This window comes from Condylura cristata, unplaced genomic scaffold (genome assembly GCF_000260355.1).
Source record: "Condylura cristata isolate star-nosed mole 26May11 unplaced genomic scaffold, ConCri1.0 scaffold00037, whole genome shotgun sequence".
NCBI classification, from domain to species: domain Eukaryota; kingdom Metazoa; phylum Chordata; class Mammalia; order Eulipotyphla; family Talpidae; genus Condylura; species Condylura cristata.
The window spans coordinates 2,664,662-2,687,847 of NW_004567138.1; the positions used below are offsets into that span (position 1 = coordinate 2,664,662).

At 47.8% G+C, this 23,186-nt stretch overlaps 1 protein-coding gene across 1 annotated transcript in view; it reads left to right on the forward strand.

Moving 5' to 3' along the window:
• The window catches only part of GMPR (guanosine monophosphate reductase), a 49,165-nt gene that overhangs the window by 4,092 nt on the left and 21,887 nt on the right, over positions 1 to 23,186 (forward strand). Inside the window, exons 2-5 of the mRNA XM_004693302.2 lie at positions 5,814 to 5,933; positions 8,519 to 8,602; positions 12,511 to 12,684; positions 21,345 to 21,426. Coding sequence (XP_004693359.1) covers positions 5,814 to 5,933; positions 8,519 to 8,602; positions 12,511 to 12,684; positions 21,345 to 21,426 — 460 coding nt within the window. The remainder of the gene's footprint in view (positions 1 to 5,813; positions 5,934 to 8,518; positions 8,603 to 12,510; positions 12,685 to 21,344; positions 21,427 to 23,186) is intronic.

Here is a 23,186-nt window from a genome sequence, read left to right on the forward strand (position 1 = left end):
CTGCTGAGGGGAGCAGCGGGTGGGTCAGGAGAGGTCTGCCACGCCATGTGGTCACCTCCGGAGCAGGCGGGGATTGAACTCATGTGGAATTGGCTTAAGCTTCTTAGTGTTGTGCTTTAACCCGCTGCACCACCAGGGAGGGCCTTTGGTTACATTTTGAAGATTTACTTCTATGTATTTTTGCATACAAGAACTGTTAAGCCAGAGGTGCAGGGGGCGAGACAATTCACCAGAGACAGAGTGAGTGGGGAGCAGAACAGGCAGATTGACGAAGTACATGGTTGAAGGGAGCAGTGGGGAGCCAGAAGTGATCTGCTTTTGTCATGTGGGTCAGCTCCCTGGCTGGGGAATTGAACTTATGCTTCAGAGGCTGGCAATAACTTGATAGTGTCGAGAATTCAACCCCTATGCCACCAGGGAGGCCCCCGATCTTGTTTTTTTTTATAATGTTTTAATGAATAACATTGATTTACAACATTGTATATGTCACAAGTGTGGGTTCACACCCCTACACCTGCCTGGAACCACCACGCCCACCTCCAAAGCCCTAGTAACTTCCCATCTTCTTCCACTGAACCCCCACTCTATCTCTAAGCTAGAAAGTTTTTTTCTTTCTTTTTTTAACTTACTAATGCAACCTCAACCTTGAAAGTGGGCCAATGAAGAGAATTTGTAGCAGAAAACTGACCACTTGTCCTAACGGCAGGAAGACTCTGCATGAATATTCAGTCTCCTGAAAACTCTAGTTATTTATTTGCCAGTGCTCCAGGGAGAAGAATCTAGTCCAGCCTCAGTCATCCACAGCAGGTAGACCAAAGTGGATGAGAGCCTGGCCGAGTGGAGGGGATGACAGGCTGGGAAAAAGAAGATGTGGGGTTTAGTCCAGGTTCTGCACTAATTATTTCATTACCTTGACACTGCATTCATTTCCTGGAGCTGCTGTGATAAAGTACCACACGCTGGGTAGTTTAGACAAGAGAAGTTGATTGTCTGCCCTTCTGGAGCCTGGAAGTCCCACATCATGACGTTAGCTAGGGCTAATGTTAGGGCTAGTTTGTTCTGAGCACTGGGAGGGAATATCGTTCCCAGGTCTCTAATTTCTGGTTGTTTACACGCGATCACTGGTGTCTCTTGACTTGCAGATGCATGATGCCAATCTCTGCCTTCATGTGCACATGGCTTTCTCCCTTTCTGTGTTTCTGTGTCCAAAAGATGTTTATTTATGCATACAAGAAATGGGGTGTAGGCCAGAGGTGTGGAGGGGGGGAAGGTGAGAGGACTCAACCAGAGACTGAGTAGGGAGCAAACAGGCAGATCGACGAAGTACACTGCTGAGGGGAGCAGCTGGTGAGAGAGGAGATGTCTGCTGTGCCATGTGGGTCAGCTCCCTGGCCAGGGATGGAATTCATGTTGCATCGGGTGCTGATAGCGTGATAGTGCTGAGACTCAATTCCTTGCACCATAAGAGTTCCCAAATTTTCTCTATTATTCTAACTTTGATATGTTGGAATTGGGCCCACCCTCATGACCTTATTTACCAAGACCCTATTTCCAAGTAAGGCCATCTGCACAGTTACTTGTAATCAGGACCACATCACCTTTTTGGAGACATGCAATTCAAAATGTATGGGGCAACCTCTATGTGAAATGGGTGGCGTGACTGTGGCTCCTCACCCGCATGCTTAAAAGGGACTTATAATGAGACTCAACCCAGGCACACACAGAATGGTTGCTAAAGGCCTTCCCTGGTGGTGCAATGGGTAAAGCATAGCACTGTGAGGCTATCCACAGCCACTGCAGTGCAAGTTCAATCCCTGGCCAGGGAGCTGACCCACTTGGCGCAACAGACCTCTCCTGTCTTGCCCACTGCTCCCCTCAGCAGTGTATTTTGGTCAGTCTGCCGGTTCTGCTCCCCACTCAGCCTCTGGTGGATCCTCTCACTCCCTGCACCTTTGGTTTGTGCCCCAATTCTTGTGTGCATAAATAAATACATCTTTAAAAAAATTAGAATGGTTAATAAAAGGCTCATTAATAAAAAAGGAGAACTGAAGAAAGGAATAATGCTGAGAGAGAGAAAAATGTGTCCTACCAGTTCTGAGCTAGAACCCCAATAGCATGCTGAAAACCACTGAAAAACCAAAGACCCCCCCCCCCAGGCCCACATATCTAGTTTTAGACCAGACCTGGCTGCTCAACCACCGTCAGTTCCCAGCAACCCCCTCTTCGGTGGTGAGGGCATTATGGGATTTTTAGTCGTTGGTGTCTTAGATCTCTTTGGTCTGGGGTGGGATGGGGTCCATAAACCTATTGGTGGGGTTTGTTGAGAACATCCTTTCCCCCGGCAAAAAACTGTAACAGCCTCTGGAAGTTTTGCTTTGTAAAGACAGAGGGTCTGACTGGCTAGACTTGCTCCTAGTGAGTACATCAGTCACCTAGGAGATGCGCCAACAAACACAGTCTCCCACGCAAAGTTCTGCTTTGTTAATAGTGGGGGATGAGTATTTTGCAAATCAAGCTGTGGTGTTGTGAGATGCACACACATACCTTGGACTGGCCAGGGAAGCCCCTCCACATTGAACCCAGCTTCTCAGCTTCGGAGCAACTGTGCACAGGCTTCCCTGTGCACCCTGACAACTGAAGGTGAAGCTTCCAGGGCTGGTCAGGTCCCCTGCAACCCCATGTCACCCTGGAAAACTTTTGGGGCCCAAATAAGGGTTATTTTTTGCCCTTAGCCAGACCTTGATTTTTGACTACAAAAAGTACCTCACACTTTGACCCTGTCCTTAGACGTGCATCGATAGGGGAGACAGATAATGAATTACTAGATTTAGCAAGGGAATCACTTTCATCAGTACCATCTGTGGATCCAGGCAAAAGGGGCTGAGGCCCTGAGCCCGGGTGTGCCCACCAGGTGGTACCAGTTTTGGTACCTGTCAACACTGCACCAAACTGGTGGGCACTGCTAACCTCCATTTCCTAAGACTCAGATTCCTGAATTTTTGCTGCTCAGATGACTTGGAACTCATGGAAAGATTTGCCTGGGTCTCTTCTCCATGCGAGTTTGTGCTGGGGCCTCCATACCTCTGTTCCTCAAACCTCAGACTGACCAGGAGAGAGAGAGAGAGAGTGTGTGTGTGTGTTGTGGCTCAATGTATGTGTGTGTGTGTGTGTGTGTGTGTGTTGTGGCTTAATGTACCCATGACACTGTGTTCCTCTGTTCCTCAAACCTCAGACTATCCAGGACTCTGTGTGTGTGTGTGTGTGTGTGTGTGTGTGTGCGCGCTGTGGCTTAATGTACCCATGACACCATGTTTGTGTGTGTGTGTGTGCTGTGGCTTAATGTACCCATGACACCATGTTCCAGTGCTTTCCAGGTGGTTCATGAAAGTGTGTTTGCCAAGGTGGGTGGAAGGAACAAATTGTACATAGCAGCTTGGTAACTTGACTCATAACACTGAAGTATTTAGGATGTGGTAGCTGGGCTCCCTTGGGTCTTTTGGGTTCCCTCGTGTGGTGCTGGAGGACTGACTGACATGGCATGTTTACAGAGAAGCAGAAACACGGCGCGTTTCAGGGGGGCTAGGGGAGATTTGTTCTGTTTTAAGTCAGGCTTAGCAGAGTGGGAATTTGAGTGCTTTCTTTGGTGCATTCACCAGCTGTGGTGGATTAATGCCAAGTTTTGTTCCTGGGAGGTGGAACTGCTGAAAATACTTATCTGTCTCAGTGAACATCTAGTCATGCGTATGTATGTGTGTGTGTGTGGAAAGATAAGGTTGGGGAAGATAATTTTATTTCTCATTCGTAGAATTAAGAATGGTGAAGAATCCACCGTGTAGAGAAAGCTAGACATGAAGGGGAGAGTTCATTGCCAAGGCCGGCTTCTTCCGGGATGCGGGCTTTCTGTGTAGGGCTGATAGGTTTCGGGGTGCCAGAAAAACCCGCTGTGAGATAGCAGCTCTGTCCTTGCATCTTGGGAATAGTAAATGTAACCTGAGACCAAGGAATCTGATTAATTTTAAACCTGTGAAGCCAAAATGTTAGAGGTTCGATTAGCAGCACAGAAGGTTGCAGCTGATCGACCCTTTCAGTTATTTTTCAGGGTATAGAAATAACTCACTTCTCTGAAGGAGAACTGAGACTTGAAATAAAGGAAGTGGAAAAGGAACGGGTGGCCGCACAGATCATGCAGTTTACTACGCCTCATTTCCCTGGCTGGCTGCAGTTGGAAGCCAGAGCAGTTTCCGTCATTACGTCTCAGGCACGGGAGGCCTTCTGGACAGGAGCTCCGTGGGGAGAAGACACAGACCAGGAAAGGCAAAATGGCCTACTGTGTTTGTGGTGCAGAGTGAAAGTTGGCGCATATGTAAAAGAATAAAAGAATGCTATTATTAGTGTGCCCAGGAAGCTAGGATTAACGTAGGCTCAAATTATTTCAGAAGCAGTACATTCATATCTGTGCTATTCTACCCCTTTGGGGATGAGTTCTCCTTTGGGGAGACCCTCACTTTGGTGTATATTCAGGAGGCCTCAGTCAAGGAACCAAAGGGTGCTGATGTTTTAAAACTGGAAATTGAATACAAGGCATACTGAGATGGCCGGAGTCAGAGGACCTTCGAGGTTGAGTTGGCAACAGCGAGAAGCCCCCCCACCAAGGGAGGAAGCGATGTTACTAGTGTCCTGGACTGAGGTCATTCTAAAAGCTGGAACTAGGTCACAGGAGACAAGACACCAGGGGTCTGGAAGAATCACCCCGACTACTCCCAGGCCTCCTTTCCCTCATCTCCTGCAGTGACTTGACTTTCCAGCCCAGTTACCCTATTGGCCAAACCCAGGCAGAAACCATCCTGGGAAGGGGATCCTGCAGGAGTGGCCCCCAGTGATTAGAGGCGAGCAGGGCCAGAGTGGGGGAGTGCATCTGTGAACGCACAGGCCTGACATCTGCCCTGGGTCAAAGAAATAATTTTGACTCTGCTAGGTCTTGGTGAGCCACGGCCCTAGTGCACTGCTTTCACTGTGCTGAATTAGTCATACATGCCTGGGAGTGAACAGCTGAGCAGGTAGAAAGGTTGCTGCACACTGTTCAGTTTCTGGATGTGGTAGAAGGAGACAGTGAAAGGTTGACCACGGTGGGCAGGAAAGAGTCGACTGGACTTTACCAGAAGGGGGAATGATTCCCTCCTTTGCCTGGAAGTGGGGAAAGATCACATGTATGTGGGTGCTTAGGACTAGACAGGGCACAGAGGGTGCTGAAGGGGGAGAGCTTCTCAGCTTGAGGCTTGGCTTGATGGCGGAGTAGCCTGTGCCTTCTATTGTGACACCTAAGGAGGGAAATTAAGCTCTTTGCTTCTGGACAACATCCCATTACCTGGTTTCCTTAAGAACTCCACTGTCGGGCTCTCCCTGGTGGAGCAACGGGTTAAAGCACCAGGGTATGAAGCTCTCTGAAGCCACCGCAGCATGAGTTCGATTCCTGGCATACCCGGAGCTGACCCACATGGCGCGGCAGACCTCTTCGGACATACTCGCTGCTCCCCTCAGCAGTGTACTTCATCAATCTGCCTGTTCTGCTCCCCACTCTGTCTCTGGTGAATCCTCTCACTCACCATGCCTCTGGCCTGTACCCCTGTTCTGTAAGCATAAATAAATAAATCTTAAAAAAAAAAAAAAAAAGAGCTTGACTGTCTTTGGAATAACCCCTAGGGAATCTGTGGCCCAAGAGACATATCCTTCTCCCTGGCAGACTTAGGCTCCCTCTGAACTAAAAATAATACTGCAAGTATCCCATGAGACGTCTTTCTCCCTCCTGCTGTTAGGTGGAGCTGGAGCGCACCTTCACGTTTCGGAACTCCAAGCAGACGTACTCAGGGATCCCCATCATCGTGGCCAACATGGACACCGTGGGGACGTTCGAGATGGCGGTGGTGATGGCACAGGTAGAGTGGTTACACCTGTTGTTACTCAGGCCACATTGTCAGGAGCTGAGGCGGGACTTGCCCCAAGCCAGGGTCGAGGGCAGGAGTGGGGCGCATCTCTGTGACTGAACTCCTCAGAGTCTGGCAGTTGCTGGCGCCTCCTTTTCTCCCTTTTTCGATGAAAACTTCAAAGCGTCTAGGCTGTCCATGTGATGGTCTAGAGCTGCATCCATTTCTTCCTTGAAAATGGCCATAAGAGTTCGGAAATTGGAACTATCAAAAGAAATCAGATGTTGTTAGAAATCAGAAGTGGGCCCTCTCTGGTAGTGCTACTGGTTGGGGTGCAGCACCTTGGGCTGGCGGCTGCTGCTTCAGTGCGAGTTTGATCCCCGCCCCGGGGGTGACCACCTGGTGCAGCAGACCTCTCCTGACCCGCCTGCTGCGCCCCTCAGCAGTGTGCTTCATCGGTCTGCCTGTTCTGCTCCCCACTCTGTCTCTGGGGAATCCTTTCATCCCCTGGACCTCTGGCCTGTACCCCAGTTCTGTATGCATAAATAAATAAATACATCTTTAAAACAAAAAGACTCTCTATCAGGAAATTACCTGGAAGATTAAGTAATAAATTTGAGAAAAAAGAGAGTCAAAAGTATTGTATTTTGGAAGAGTCGTGGCGCCTTTGAAACTCCGACAGGCCTGCTTTGTATGCCATTGGCGCTGTGGCAGTTAGGTGCCAAGCGCTGGATGTAATACATCTGATGTCACAACTCCACTTGCTAGGACCTTCCTTTATAGTTGGGGGAAATTAGTTGGCATGCGAGAGAGTGGGTAACTGGCCTTAAGACATAAGAACCAAAAGTCAACTCTAAATTGACAATAGGGTAAGAGATTTACCTCCCAGATTAACTTTGATGAGTAATAATACAAACTCAAAGCCCCTTGTAGTCAGTTACCAGCCCGATTGCCTATAAATGGAGTAGCTAGTACCCTGGCTTTGGGAAAGCAGAGGGTAAGTCATCAAGGGCCTTTGCAGCCCCGCTGCCACAGGCCATATAGCGAAATGTGACATCCGGGGTGTAAAATATTTGCTTCTTTTGGGCACCAGGGTGTGAATCTGTGCCTGCCAAGTAGAAAATAAATCCAATTAGTTGAAAGAGCTTTTCCCTGTGAGCAAGTCTAGACTGCAGGAGGAGCTGGGGTTTATTATTAGATTGTGATTTTTAAACACATTATGGTAAAAAAATGGAGTGGGGGTGGTGTCGGCCTCTACCATCCCTTGTATTGTCCAATAGCCCTCAGCCCCCACTGAGGCTTGGGCCTGAGGCTGATAAGTTGCTAGAGGAATTTCTATTTCCTCTCTCCCTCTTTTCCTTGCTCTGCTCTGTGAGCAGCCATTCCTACTAATGGATGAGGAGTTAGCATAACAGTGGGTGGAATCAGGGAGCAGTAAGTAAGTAGCCTTGATGAAGTCTCCTGTCAGATTATTAGTCCATGAAAAACCCAGAACTTGCTATGCTCTCCCCATTTTCATAGAAAAGATTCCTTGTTGACGAGACACAGAACCCTGATATAGTTAACCACTAGGATTCTTTAATTTCTATTGCCCCCAGAATTGGTGCAAGTTAATAAGTTCCCAAAATGAGAAATTACATTTTATACATATCTTTTGTGTAGAAGAACTGGGGTCTAGGCCAGAAGTGTGGGGGATGAGCGGATTCACCAGAGCCAGAACAGGTAGATTGACTGAAATATGAAATAACACTGCTGAGGGGAGCAGCGGGTGAGACAGGAGAGATCTGCTGTGCTGTGTGTGGGTCAGCTCCCTGGCTGGGGATTGAGCTAAGGCCGTCAGGTTGATAGCACTGAGACTTAACCCCTAGGCCACGTGGGTGGCCCGAAAATTGGTGATTGTAGGTGGGGAAACAGGCCCAGAGAAATGAGTGGCCCTGATGAGGGTAGGGGCCTGAGCCCACAGTCTGACCGGTGTGATGCTGGCCTGTCCTGGACTGGCCAAGCAATGGTTAACTTTGTTCCGTTTAAATTTGCTAAGCTCCATATCTACCCTTGAAGATAATAGTACTGTGCAAACTTGTTCTGGGAACCAATGTATGCAAAATACTTGCACAAAGTAGACAATAAGTAAATGTCAGCTAGTCAGCAATCTGGGATCATAATTTATATAATTCCCTCCCCCAGAAATACCAGCTGCCTGCTGGGCTTAATTTATAAGAAGAATGTTTAGCTTGTGATCACAAAGAACAGCTTTCAGGTGTAAACTGATGTTCCTTTGGGTAGGCCAAATTGAAGTCTGCCTCAGAGTGGCCTTTCTCAAGTGGGAGCTCTCTTGACCTAGCTCAGGGGCCCTACCTGCTTTGCAGAGACATCTAAATCCTGAACGCAGGGATGCCTGATCAGCTCAGAATGGAAAACACGGTTTTGTGATTTCACCGGTGACACCTCTGTCTGTTTTTGGCTTCTAGGAACGTGTTCAAAACAAATTAAGCATGAATGGCAGGAATACCAAAGCTTTTGTCTTGGATCATCCCTCCAGGCGGAAGTAGGGGAGGGCTCATGATCGCTCCTCCTAACTTTGCTGTTTTGTTTTCTAGCACGCCATGTTCACAGCCATTCATAAGCACTATACCCTGGATGACTGGAAGGTCTTTGCCACAAATCACCCAGAATGCCTGCAGGTAGGAATGAGCGAATTACATCTGCTCAGGGGGAGGAAATAGACAGGGTTGTCACAGGGATTGGGATGTGTAGCAGATATAGAGAAATGCAGAGTCCTCAAAGAGAGCTGAGGAGGTGGGGGGAGAAGCAGTGGTGACCCCCATTTCATCAGTGTCAGGCATTTGCAGAGAAAACCATTCTGTGTCATAGTTTATAAGGATTATCTGGGGTCAGGTTTGTTTTTTTTTTGGCCTTTAAAGGTGAAGTGTCACAGCTGAGTGCTTGAGTCGCACATGTGTTTCCCATGAGGGCTGGGGTTGAGGATGGGAGTGGGGGCTGCCTACAGTTGAACATGCCCTTTTTTTTTTATTGACATAATAGTTCACTTTTACATCATTTTGTGCCTTTTCCCATCTCAGTTGTAATCCCCATGGGTCTTCCCGCCACCAATTCACCCGTGTGCCATCACCATAGTCCAGTGCACGCCCCCTTCCCATTTTTGATCCCTTTCCCCACTCCACCCCTGTAAAATGTCTCTGGCATATAGTTTGAACATACTCCTTTTTTTATAGGGCCTAAGGAGGGGAACCCCCGGACCTCCAACCCTGTCTGCTCTAAATGGGTTCTGCTATCCATTCAGTATTCACGGCATAAAGATACAACATATTCTAGTGCATACAAATATCCATGGACCAACACTTGAATACAATTAGTGTGCAGTGCAGTAATTAGTGCAACAGAGAGTTACCAAATCAAGCCCCCCAAATTACCCATCTTCTTGTGGGCAAGTGCCCAGCCACGCAGTTGGCCCAAAGCAGGACCACTGAGGCCCAAAAGTCTGCCACAGTCTAAGGCACCTCGAGGTGGGGACCCATAGATAAGGGACAGAAGGGGCCAGCCCAGTCTGGAAGAAAAAGAGCAGAATCAGAGCCCAAGTCAAGGGAAGGCTGCCATTGTCAGCGTTCGCGGTCTCTCAGCCAGCCACGTCTTTTTCAAGTGCCTCCTTCCCGTCATGGCTTCCTCATGCCTCTCTGCTCCACATGCCTCCTTCTTAACCACCTCCCTTCATTCCTCCTTTTCTCCATCTTCTCCTCTTGCAGCTGCACCCTTCTTTAGGGTGGGGCAGGGAACCTGGGACCTCCCCTTTTCCCAGAATTAGCCCATTACATTTTGACTGTAGGAAAAAACCTCTAATTCCCATTTGTTTAGGAGTTGAATAAACAGTATGTCCACCAGGAGGGCTTGCCTCAAAATCTGGTAGTATCAAGTGTTGGTGTGGCTCTGGAGAAATGAGAAACTGGCAGATTGCTGGCAGGGAAAGATGGTGGTACAGCTGCATTGGAGAAAGGCGTGGCAGTTCTTCCCAAAGGCCAAACATATGTTACCCAGTGACTCAGCAGTTCCAGTCTGAGGCAAAGACCCAGCAGATGTCCACAAAAAGCTCTTACACAGATGCTCACAGCAGTGTGATTCATAGGTGCCAGCAGGTAGAAACAACCCAAGTAGCCACCCAGGGTTGAGTGAATAAACAAAAGTGGTATAGCCATACCATGGGATATTATTCCACTGTGAAAAACAAAGCACTGATTCTTGCTACGCCCATAAGCACACAGGTTGGAACCTTGAAAACCTCTTGTGCCGTGAAAAAGTCAGATACAAAAGGCCACATTCATGATCTTGTTTACGTGAAATGTCAAGAATAGGCAAACCTCTAGAGACATAAAATAGATTTGGGGTTGCCTAAAGCTGGTGGGATGGGAGGCTTGGGGGGTGAGGGCTTAGAAGTGTGGGAGTTGTTTGTGAAAATGTTCTAAAATTGACTGTGGTGATGGATGCTCAGTCTGATAAACTAATAACTGATGATGAAGCCAGTGCTTCAGTGGCTGAGTTGTGTGGTTTGTGATTAGAGCTCAATAATGTTGTTATATACAAAAGGAAAGTTTGAAAGTAGCAGAAGCCTACTTTCAAAGAAGTAGGCTTTGAAAGAAGAACACACCTGCTTTCTGCCTGGTACTTTGGTGATGCCTCCCAGTTGCCTGGAGGGTGAGGAGAGGTTCTGTTCTGGGAACCCACCAGCTGTGATTGGACAGTAACTGCTTTTTGGGACTACATTTCTTTTTGTTTTTATTGCTATGCTGTCATTATTTATGGATTTTGATTAGTGAGAAGGTGGTTTTGGAGATAAAATAGTTCTGACTGAGTTGCAAGTCTGCTATTTTCCCATGTGGGGTTCAGATAGATTATACTCACTTCACTCTTAGCCCCTTCCCGGGGAAGGTTTGGGGAAGAGGGAGCTGGGTAGCGTGTGGATTGCCTGGCTGGCTTTCGTCACCAAGTGTGATGATTTGACTGCCTACCCTGCCCCCCACTCACTTAAAGGCTAATTAATAAGGGAGAATGTCAGAAACTCAGCAACGCTGAAAAAACTAACTGATCTGGAGTTCCGTGTGCTCATCTTTAAAAGGAATGAAAAGAAAAATAAAGTGGAGGCAAAGCTCTAGAAGAAGGGAGAGATGTGTGGTTGGGGTACTGATCAGACTGTCCTCAAGTTAAAGCTGGGCCACCCCCAGGACCCCCATGCCTGTCTGCTCTAAATAGGTTCTACCATGTGCCACATCAAGACAAAACATACTCTAATGCATAAGGCCCTCCATGGAAAGTAAGATTAATACAATGAGTGTGCAATAGAGCGAGAGTAGGGAAGGAATTGGCATATAGTTCCACAGGAAACACCCAAGCTTACCCACTCCCTCATGGGTAAATGCCCAGCCAAACAGGGCTGGCCCTTAGCAGGACTGCTGAGGCCTGAATGCCTGGAACATGTCTGAGGCACCTCCTGGTGGGGTCCCACAGGAAAGAAGGGGCAGGCCAGTCTCTCACCCACATCTGCCTTTATCAAGTGTCTCCTTCCATGTCCCCAAGTCTCTGATGGAAGGCCATCTCTAGCTTCTCCCTGCTCAGCTCTACCCTCCCTTGGGTGGGACAGGGAATGTGGGAGCTCCCCTTTCCCCGGGAGAAACCCTGTTCTGTTACTATCATTTTACACTTGTTCCGTGGGTTATAGCACTGTGGATGTAGGGGGAATAACAACGGACAGTTAAATATGTGGCTTCTGGCTTACATTGTGTTCAAATAGAAATATTCTTACAGCTGCTGGCTGCATCTCGTTGATGGAGAAGCTTCATAGAGCAGAGATGACTGAAGCCAACTCCCAAAGAGCAGATTTTCAAGGGAGGCGGGGCGGGTTGGAGGACATTGGTGCTACCAGGTTGCCAGATATTGCCAGGGACCAGTATCACAGAGGAGGGGCTTGAGGCTTCAGCGAAAGACACATCTTGGGGCAATATGTTCTAGTGCATGTTGTAACCGACCTGCACGGACTGTGGAAATGAAAATAGAAGGCATTTTATCAGGAGACTTAGACATCTTCCCTCCCCCGCCTGCTTTCCTACCAAGATGTTGGGAGAGACAATTACCACCTTGGCATGAGCACCAGAGTTGCTAACTCCCCCTCCCCATTCCTTCTGCCTCTGCCTTTTTTTCCATCAAGGGGCACATTCACAGCAGCGCCCCACGATTGAGAGTTCCATGGAGAGAACTTGAGGACATTAAACAAAAGTCAAGGATGAGGCATCTTGATGATTTAGAATCTTTACTGTTAAGACATGGAGGGGGAGTCCCAATTAAGGGCCCCTGCAGTTTAATCAGGGGAAAGAAAAGGATCAAGATTTAGCTAACTGGATGCCTGTATCTCCTTTACCCAAGCTATCCCGTGCTTCCCAAGCAGGTCTGGAATGGATCTGTGGATCTCTTTGATCAAAGCAAACAAAAGGTCCCTGTGCCATCTCCAGAACAGGCGAGAGGGTGGCCCAGGGCTGACTTCCCTGGTCAGCTGCTCATGTCCTGACTCCTGGTTTGTTTTTTACAGCATATAGCCGTGAGCTCAGGCAGTGGGAAGAATGATCTGGAAAAGATGAGCAGCATCCTGAAAGCTGTGCCACAGGTCAAGTTTATTTGCCTAGATGTGGCCAATGGGTACTCGGAGCATTTTGTGGAATTCGTGAAACTCGTCCGTGCCAAATTTCCAGAACACACCATTATGGTAGGTATGGTGGGCACCCCTGAGATTGAGGGGGGCAAAGAGAGTGTTGTGTTGTGGGGGGGGAATTATATTTTCTCTGTCTCTGTCTCTCTCTGTGTGTGTGTGTGTGTGTGTGTGTGTGTGTGTGTGTGTGTGTGTATAGAAGAATTGAAGTGTAAACCAGAAGTACGGGGTTAGGGGATAGAATTCACCAGAGACAGAGTGGGGAGCAGAATAGGTAGATTGACTGAAATACACTGCTGAGGGGAGCAGCGGGTGAGACAGGAGCGGTCTGCTGCACCATAGGGATCAGCAACTTGGGCGGAGATTGAACTCAGGCCCCTGCGGTGGTTGCCCTGAGACTTAACCTCTATGCCATCAGGGAGGCCCAGGATTATATCTCTTTAGAGCTGTTGGAGTCTTCTTATTCAAACAGTGGTGGAGATTCATTAGGTAAAGGGTAGTCAGCAGTGTCGGAGAACTGAAAACTGGCTTTCCTCATAAAACAAAGTTCAAATGTTGGCTCTTTCGCTCTGTTAAATATCATCAAATGTTCCTTACTATATGGCACCTTTCAGAAAGGTCTGTGTCACTCATTAGCAAAGTACTTTTTTAAAACTGAACACATAACTGAGTTTCTGTTTTAACACATTATGTCATCTCCGCCCACTGCTGTTTGCCAATAGAAAAGTTCTGTAAGAGTTGAAATCCACATTATGGGCATTTTGCAATAATTACCTATTCTTTGAAAATCAGCTGAGGTGTTGTTTTCTTTAGGATCTTTGTTTCTTGACTTTTCCTGCCTTTTCTGAATTCCCCTAATTGTTAACTAACCTCCATTTGTCTGGTATTGTTGGGGAAGTAGATTGACAGAACAAGGAAGTAGAAACTCTGGGGTAAATGCGCATGCTTAGAAAATCTACATTGGCCCTCCCTGGTGGCACAACGGGTTAGGACACAGCACTGCAAGCTGGCTTCAGCCGCTGGGGTACGAGTTCGATCCCTGCCTCAGAGCTGACCCACATGGCATGGTTGACCTCTCCTGACCTGCCCGCTGCTCCCCTCAGCAGTGTACTTTATCAGTCTTCCTGTTCTGCTCCTCACTCAGTCACCAGTGAAGCCTCTCACCGCCCCAACACCTCTGTCTTATACCCCAGTTCCATTTGCATAAGTAAATAAATCTTTAAAAAAAAGAGAGAGAGAAAATCTATATTGTAATTATGTGTGTCTTTCCTGATCTTGATTAACATGGCAATTATAGATTAGCCACTAGGTAGAACATTTGCCCAGTTCTTGCCCTTTTTTTTGTATTTTGAACTTTGTATCTCTTCAATTTCATCTTGTAAGGGAGTTGGGAGAGAGGAAGTCTTTCTGTTCCCAAATGAAATCTTGTGGTAAAGGACTCCCACAGTTTTGAAAGGTATGTTCATGCTTTCCAGTCACATGAGAAGCAAGGCTTAGGAATTGTGCAGGGTCCGCCAGCTGTACCAGCATCAGAGGCTGGTGAGAAACAGCAGAACTCATTTCACCCTCCAGGGCTGCCAGTGGCATTGCATCTGTTCTTTTCTCCTCTTTACAGCATCTCTGTAAAGCGTAAGGTTTGCTGTCCCAAACTGACCTCAGTGAGAAGTTTGGCTCTGACGCCTCGGCTTTTTCACAGTCACATCAACATTAGCCGCAAATCTGGGTTTGAGGCCAGGGTGGCTGACTGCAAAGCCCGAGCTGTGCCCTTGTTAACATAATAACCCAACTGCCCTTGTTAACCGTGGCAAGTTCCCTTTTTTCCACTAGGTGATGAGTGTGAGACCAGCGCCCTACTTCCCAGTTCTGAGGTGTGGAGGGTGGTGAGGTTGCCCTTTCTCATGACCCCATGATGGGTGGGTGAGACCCCCAGTTAGGCTTCTGAGGTAAGTTTTTCTCTTGGGACTTGTGAAAGCAGGAACAGAAGAGTGTGCTCCGTGAGGCCAGAGCGGGAGCCCGGCTCGTCCAGAAACAGCATTAACAGCAAATCCCAGCAGACAACACTATGCTGATAGACCGTGTGACGGGCGCCTGCTTACTCCAGGAGATAGGGGGAGTAAGGGGGGTTATCCGAGATCTTCCCCATTTACCTGCTTTAACTTCTCGGGGGACCGATAAATAGGGAGAGCTATGCTTTACATGTACCCACATTTTAGGGTGTAAGTTAGTTGTGAAGCTTGGGAATCATGAAATTATGCTGACTATGCCACTTAGTAATTCATTTACTAACTTGTAAGTTCATAAAATCAGCAGCTCTCAGGAGCCACCTCTACCTACAGCCGCCTCTACACCCCTGGCTCTGGGAGTCGTGTCCTTCCTGTCTGGTTTCACCTTCTGCTCCAACAGTCCTCGCCAACACCATTTCATTTTGCCCAATAACCTTATACACTTGCTAATTCTACTGCTTATCTTAACGTCACCTTTGCTCTGCAGTGTGTTGAGGCCCACCCATGTAGTTTTAGATACGGGTGCAGTGTTTCCTGGAGCTCATGGTAACACCGACTCCCAAATGCCCTGTGCACCCTTTTCTGCTCTTCGGCCATGAAAGCTGTCACCTGGGCTGGCTCATTTTGGCCCAAGCCTCCTGAACCTCCTTGTGCAAAGGAGTCTGGGGCCAGAAGTGACGGGAGGGTGTGGCAGGAATCAGATGGGGTTATGTTTTGGGGGGTTTGGTGTTCCCACACAGGTGGTGATGAGGGTGTGTGCTGAGAATTGAGGTGGAGGAGAAGGAGCGTGGGCATGGTTAGAGCGTTGTTGTGTTTGTTTGAAGAAGTCGGTGGGAACGGGTCCCACTTTTTTCCGAGGGGTAAAGACAGCAGAGGTCCAGTGGAGCCCAGAGGTTCGTGTTACGTGCTTCGAATGACTGGCTGCAGTTCCAGCTCAGAGCACCCTGGACACCTGCCTGCTTCCTGTTGTGTAGGCTTGAGCACCTGTGTTCCACCGCAGGAACAAAGACCAGGGTGGAGAAGGCAGTGCAGGAGAGGCAGGTTGGCAGGACATGGTCATTGCCAGTACAGGGGTGCAGGGCAGTGAGGCACAGGGAGGTGCAGTTTGGCACAGAGTTCTCACTGGCCTCAGGACAGCCACCAGCAGCAAGGTCCCTCCAGCCGCAGCTTGCAGGCTCAGGGGTGTGTTTTCCTCATTTCTGTTGGTTTCCCCAGCAACAAACAGGAGGCTTGAGAAAGGTAGGTGTTTATTCCCGTCAGCCTCTGCCTGCATTGACCCTTGCAGCCTGGATTCATTCAGCAACTTCAGTGCTCTCACCTACTCGGTTTTCGGAAATATTCTTTCTCTCAAAGTTTTTGTAGACATTGTGAGACATTATCATTTGGTCAGTGCCTTGGGACTGAAAAGTACATAGTGCATTACTGAGTGTGACTGCGATCATGACAGTGCACTAGCCCCAGGGGTGTTGGGGACACTGCTGGCCAACCTGGCAGCGCTGGGTGTCTGCAGCAGGGCCTGGCAGTGACTGGCACATCCTGGATTCACCAGAGCAAACCTGGCCACACGCAGGGCTGGAAGAGGCAGGGACTTCTTTGGCAGGAAGGGGTCCTGTAAAGGTGCCTTGCTGGCCATTTCCTGGTGGATGGAGAAGGTGTTCTAGTATGTTCTAGGTACTGTGGGAAGAGGCACCCACGTGGATGACACATTTCTCTTAATAACAAATCTTTGAGAGTGGCTATAGTGTCTGCAGTTATTGGTGTGAGAGTTAGTCTCAGAGAGATCAAGGAACTTTCCTAAGATCACACAGCCAGTAAGAGGCAGGCCCGAAACGTACATAGTACTCAGACACTGGCCACCTGCCCCTCAGGCCTGCTCATACTTGGGGCCCATTGGTTCTGGGGATGCTTCATGCAGGTGGCTCCGTGAGGTCCGTCCTGGGCAGGGAAGTCTGTGACTGATCTTTCAGATCAGGTAAGCTGATCTTTCAGATGAGACTGCAGACCCACCTGCCAGGGCAGGCGTTCACAGCCCCTTTTTTAAATATAGGGCCTCAGTCTCTCAGGCCTAGTGACCTGTATTTCCTGTTCTCTTCTTTCTGGAATTGGTATGAACCAGACTTGTAGCTGAAAATTACAGTGGGTTTCAGATTCAAGTTGTTTTGCTGAAAGTCACATAGTAAATTCAGTTTAATGTGCCATAAAGGGTGGTTATTGCTTTGCAGCTTCTGTTGGGTTTCACTGGTTGGTGGAGGGACATTTTTTTCTGCTATTAATGTTCTATCCCCTTATAGCCAGAGTTCTTGTTTCACGGGTGCAAAATTGCAGTTTGGGGTGATGGAAGGGCTTTGCAGAAGCCTGGTTCATACTGCCTGGTTAGAGGGCACTCTGGCCACTAACTGATGCACCTAAAAATAGTTAAAATGGCACATTTTGGAATCTCCCTGGTGGCACAATGGGTTAAAGCACCGCATTAGGAAGTCTCTGAAGCCATGCAGCACAAGTTCGATCCCCAGCCAGGGAGCTGACCCACATGGCGTGGCAGACCTCTCCTGACCCGCCCGCTGCTCCCCTCAGTAGTATACTTCGACAGTCTGCCTGTTCTGCTCCCCACTCTGGTGAATCCTCTCACCCACCATACCTCTGGCCTGTATCACAGTCCTGCAAGCATAAATAAATCTTTTAAAAAAGGCATATTTTATGTTATGTACAGTTGCCTACAGTTTAAAAAGCTAAGAAAAAAAAAAAAAGAACAGAAGTTACTCTTAAGTGGAGGAGGCCAACGTTTTCCTGATCCACTGTCTGAGACCTGGGCAGTGTGCTGAGACTTTAATAAACCTTTTTTGGAAGCCTCACAATGATAATAACAGAAGAGGTGGATGAGCCCTATTTTACATGCTAAATGGAGAGTCAGAATTGATTTTAAGTGATTTGTTTGAAATTAAGTGGTAAGTCAGAGGTTCAGCATTGGACGCCAGGTCTTTCCACATGTTGTTCCTGAACGTTCTTATGCTTTTCGTCACAGTCTAAAGGAAAACCGGGGAAAACTGGGGTAAACACTTTTGGTTTTGGAATTTTCCTGAAGGACTTAAAAATGGGTACTTGGGATCTTAGTTTGGTGGCTTTTATTCATTTATTTTTTTGCCTTGCCCAGCTGGCTCGCTTCGTGGGGAGGAGTGGGCCTTACCCCGAGCACAGAGGGGAGCTTGGGCGGTCGCAGTCTCCCTGGGGAGGGGATACCCAGACGAGGGCAGCTGCCCCAGAAGGTGGTACGTGAACAACCCAGTGGCGGAGCGGACATGCTTCTTTGTGCCCCCAGCCTGACAGTCTAGTATCCGCTGTACGCAGGAGATCCCTCGGGCCTAGATAAGCCGACTGCTCACTAATCACCCCACACCAGTACCCCCAGCCCCCAACATCACCCCAAGCCTGGAGGCCCTGGGGGCCAGGGCTTTCATGACTTGACCACACTCCCATTGCTATGCTCATTTCTAACTTTGTCTTTGCCTTTTCCCTTTACTTTGGTTTCTCTTGGTTTCAAACTTGAATAGACAGCTTTTTGTTCCTGCAAGTAGCCAGAGTCACCCCCTGCCTGTGGCCAGCATTCCTGACTTGTCCTCATGCCTGAGGTATTTCATAACCACTGGGGTTTTTCCACACAGCAGCCCTCTCTGTGGTGACTGAGCTCAACCTCCGGTCAAGGAGGCACACAGTTGCTGAAGGGAGGGTTCACCCCATGGAAGCCTCTGTGCCCCCAAATTGCTTCACCTTCCTCCATGCTATTGAACTCACTTTGACATATTGGGATGTGCCTGCCTTGAGGCACCAGCCAGTTGAGTGAGTTTGCTTTGTCTCATGTAGTCCCTTGAAAATGAAATGGTCATAGGGGGAGAAGCTTCTGTCTATGAAAATGAAACTGTGAAGGGCACTTAGTGTCACTGCTTTAAGCTTTCCTTTTTTTTTTTTCTCTGAAGTTCTTCTTCTTCTTCTTTTTTTTAAGATTTATTTCTGCATCCAGAAATGGGGTATAGGCCACAGGTGTAGAGGCAGCGAGAGGATTCACAGAAACAGAGTAGGGAGCAGAACAGGCAGATCTTCTAAGTACACAGCTGAGGGGAGCAGCGGGTGAGACAGGAGAAGTCTGCTGAGCCCGGTGGGTCACCTCCGGGGTAGGGATCGAACTCACACTGAAGCAGTCATGGTTTAGCTTAGCTTTGCAGTGCAGTGCTCCAACCTGTTGTGCCACCAGGGAGAGCCTCCATTTATTATTTTCATCTTGAGTTTTAGATTTTGGCATGTCAACCAGTCAGGAGGAATAAGAGCTCAGTCTTATTTCTCAGGCACTGATGAAGTTCTTTTTCAGGTACAGAGTTTATGTTGGACCTTCTTCCATTAGTTAAAACTAATGTGGTTACAGTCCAGATAATTCTTTCATGTAGACACCATTGGTTAGCATTTTAGTGAATGCTTTCATATGAACATGCTTGGTTTTGTTAAACAAAGTTGGGGTTGTATTTTGTTAAAACGAAGTTGGGGCTGGGCTATTTCCTTCTGTTTCCACTAACATTTTACTGAAAACATTTAAGCTCTGGCAACAGCAGTGACACTGGGCTTAAACCCTCATATGAGTGGGGGATCACTTGTTGAACCATTCCCATCTGGGAAAATATATTTGCAGTTTTACTCTGTTGTACACAAGTACATCCTGATCGTTAAAGCCCTTGACCTCATCTGAGATTTCTTCCTTGGGAGAGAATTCTAGAAGTGAGCTTATGGGCTCTAAGGGTGTACATATTTGTATTTCCTCTATATAGACAAATGGCTTTCTAGGAAAACTTGTGCTAAAATTGACATTCCTCTGGGCCCTCCCTGGTGGTGCAACAGGGTAAAGCACTGTTGCAAGCTACAGCCGCTTCAGTGCAAGTTTGATTCCCAGCCCCAGAGGTGACCACATGGCGTGGCAGACCTCTCCTGACCCACCCGCTGCTCCCCTCAGCAGTGTACTTCGTCAGTCTGCCTGTTCTGCTCCCCACTGTCTCTGTTGAAGCCTCTCACTACCCCTGCACCTCTGACCTTTACCCCAGTTCTATACACATAAATAAGTAAAATCTTTAAAATAAGTAAATAAAAAATAAAATTGACATTTCCTCTGGCAGAGTCTTCTCTTCAGCATAGAGTGTTTACAATCACAATAATCTGTTAAGTGAAAAGTAATACCTCACTGGTATCTTAATTTAAGTTTGGTTATTAGGTTGAACACATTCCTTTCTTTTAGTTAACATTTTTCTTCTATCAGTTTCATCTCTTTTCGGAGTTGTTCTGTGAGGTGTTACCATTTCTCTTCTAGATTTGGAAAAATTCAATGCTGCACCCCACCCCCAATAAATGTAGGTATTCTTCCCTACCAGGCTGTCCCTTAATTTTGTCGATCATACGGATGTGGTATTTTTATGTAGTATATTTATATGATTATTTTATGCTATAGTTCAAGGTTTTCTTAAATTACAAAAGTTAGTTTTATTGTTGATTTTTAGTTTAATTCTTTAATCTTCATGAAGTTTATTTCAATAACAGGTATAATTATAGCCAGTTTCCGAAAGATCTCTTTTCCCTTCACTCACTGGGAATATTATCCCCTTCCTTCCTGATATGGAATACTGCCTTTATCATATCCTGCATTTCTTTTTGGGCCTTCTGCTGTTTTCCATTGTTAGAGAGGCTTATTTGGGTTAAAGTAGTCGTTCTCAGCACCCTTACCTAAGATCCTTTTGATATGAAACTAACAGTTACTTATCTAGGTTAAAAAAGAAAACATCCTCTGGGAAATAACTCGGTGAAAAGACACTGGAGATTCGTGCAAAGGAATAGGATGAGTGGGTTGAGCTTCCCCAGAGAAGTTGTGAAAATGGAGTCTGGCATCTTGCCAAGTATCTGACCAGGCAGCTGAAAAATCCACAGGGCAGTGAGTGGTCACACAGGAACAGTTTTTGACTCCAGACGCCTGCAGGGGAGGAACTTGCACTGTTTCTAAACCTGATGCAGGCTTCTGGATTTTGCGTTCCACCGCTTGCTGGTTCTGTGTTTATTCTTAGGGCTACAGCTTCATGGTCTGAAATGCATTCTGTGTTGAGCCTGTTCAGTGCTCTGACCCATAATCTCCTGTGCGCTCCCTGGTCTAGATGAGGACACCGACCCCAGGGTGGCACACCCAGGAATTTCCCCAGCTGTGGGGTGCCCTGTGGTGTGCTAACACTGAGCCCCTGGGCTATGTTGCTAGAAGGGATGTGTGAGCAGTGCACCCACCTTGAGCCCCATTGCAATTCTTCAGGGTTTTGTGATCGGTAAAGCATTTTATGCTCAACAATAAAGACTTTTGCTAATATAAAATAAACATGCTTATTTTATGATTTGGTCGGTCCTCTGTTAAGATGCTGTCTTGTCTATCAGTGAAATAGACAAAAAGCCCGACTCAGGTCTCTTGTAGCCTGAGTTCCAGAGTTCTATACTTTTTCATGCTACCAGATGTACTCTCAGCTGTCAAACTCTCTATCTGGCCCATCAATTGCAAACTCAAAATCAACTCATTGGGCCCATTTTTGTCTTGTCCCCCGACACACACCTCCATTCTTTTCTGGATGTTCATGTGAATTCCTTAGTCCTTCATCTTCATACCACCAGGAAGAGTTCTTGACCAGCATCGTGTTCTTTCTTTCTCAGGCAGGGAACGTGGTGACAGGCGAAATGGTGGAAGAACTGATTCTTTCTGGAGCAGATATAATTAAAGTGGGAGTTGGACCTGGTAAGACGTGCTGGAAGCACAGTGGAGGAAGTGTGGCCTGGGGTCCAGGGGTGGGTCCTGGGGCCCAGGGGTGGGTCCAGAGGATCAGAAGGGATGTGTGAGCAGTGCACCCACAGGTTTAAAGCACATTCTTCTGGGAGTTTCATTGAACTCCAGAAGCTCCTGATTAGAAATGTCATTGATTTGCTTAAATAGGCTTGGGCGTGGTTAGAATGTTAGGTTCTGGCTTCAGAACATTAATATGGAAGGCAAGAATGCAGATGCACCCATGATCCCATGATCCCATATCCCTCTAAGGGGAAGGTGCTGGTGAAGACCCAGCGGGGCGGTTCACTGCCATGAATGACACAGTTTATATGGATATCTGAGCAACTCTCAAAATTGCAGATGAAGCATGCAATTTTGAGGCCACATTGGCACTTAACCCACGACTCAGGCAGCTCTCACATTTGGCTCAGCACCTGATGTGTCTGTCACAGATTTTGTCCATTGGCATTTTGAATGGAAGACCACGGCAAGGGGTGGGGGAGGCGAGAGGATTCACCAGAGGAAGCATAGGGAGTGGGAAGTAGATCAGGTGGATCTACTGAAATTCACTGCTGAGGGGAGCAGTGGGCGAGACAGGAGAGGTCTGCTGCACCATGTGGGTCAGCTCCCTGGCCGGGGATCGAACTCAGGCCTTTGCGGTGATAGCTAAGACTTAACCCCTAGGCCCCACACCAGGAAGGCCCTTCAGTGCCCCGTTTTAACATTCTCCCTAGCACACACATTGTTAGCCAAACACTGAAACTGGAGGGAGAGCAGGAAAGAAGACCTCCCCTTTCAGTTGGGAATATAAAATCAGCAAAGATAAAAAAAATCTCATCCACTCCAAAGACACCACCGAAAAAGGAAGCAGAACCAATATGGGAAGATTGTGGGAAAAAGCACTGCTGGGAGGTGGGAGACGCCACTGTGCCGAGTTCATCAGTCCTGAGGGAACACGGCGTCTTGGAGGGGCCCTGGAGTCTTGTGCCAGCCAGCTCCTGAGCTCTTGACATATGGGGAGATTTTCAAGACTGAGCCTGTTATATGTTGCTCTCTTAAGTCAGCCCATGCCATGCTTTCAGTAAGAGGAAAATCTCTTCACTGAGTGGCTGTTATGACTGAAAAGTTGAAAGGATGAGGGCCAGTTCTTGCTTTCAAGGAGCTTCTACTTAGCATGGCTGTACAAGATGAGCTTCCTAAAAGTGTTGGCTAATAATAGACCAGGAGGTTTGTTTCTCCAAAGCGGGGTACTCACTGCCTGCTATGGTGGGGAAGGGCCTGGGGTAGCTTGGCAAAACTGCCTTGCAGGACGCTCCCTGGTGGCACAGTAGGTTAAAATGCAGCACTATGAGTCTGTCTGCAGCCCCTGCAGCATGAGTTTGATCCCCCGCCAGGGAGCTGACCCACATGGCTGGCAGACCTCTCCTGACCCGCCCTCTGCTCCCCACAGCAGTGTATTTCAGTCAGTCTGCCTGTTCTGCTCCCCACTCTCTCTCTGCTAAATCCTCTCTCACCCCCCACATCTCTGGCTTGTACCCCAGTTCTTGTATGCACAAATAAATACATCTTTGAAAAACTGCATTGTGTTCCACTCCTGCTTCGTGCTGGAGGGGGCTGTGCAGGATGTGAGAGAGAGTGAGCAGTCTCCTTGGGGCTCTGGCATCCCACATGTTTATGTTCTGTGTTCCCAGCAGACTTATGCTGCCTATTTAGGACAGTTTGGCTAATGGGAG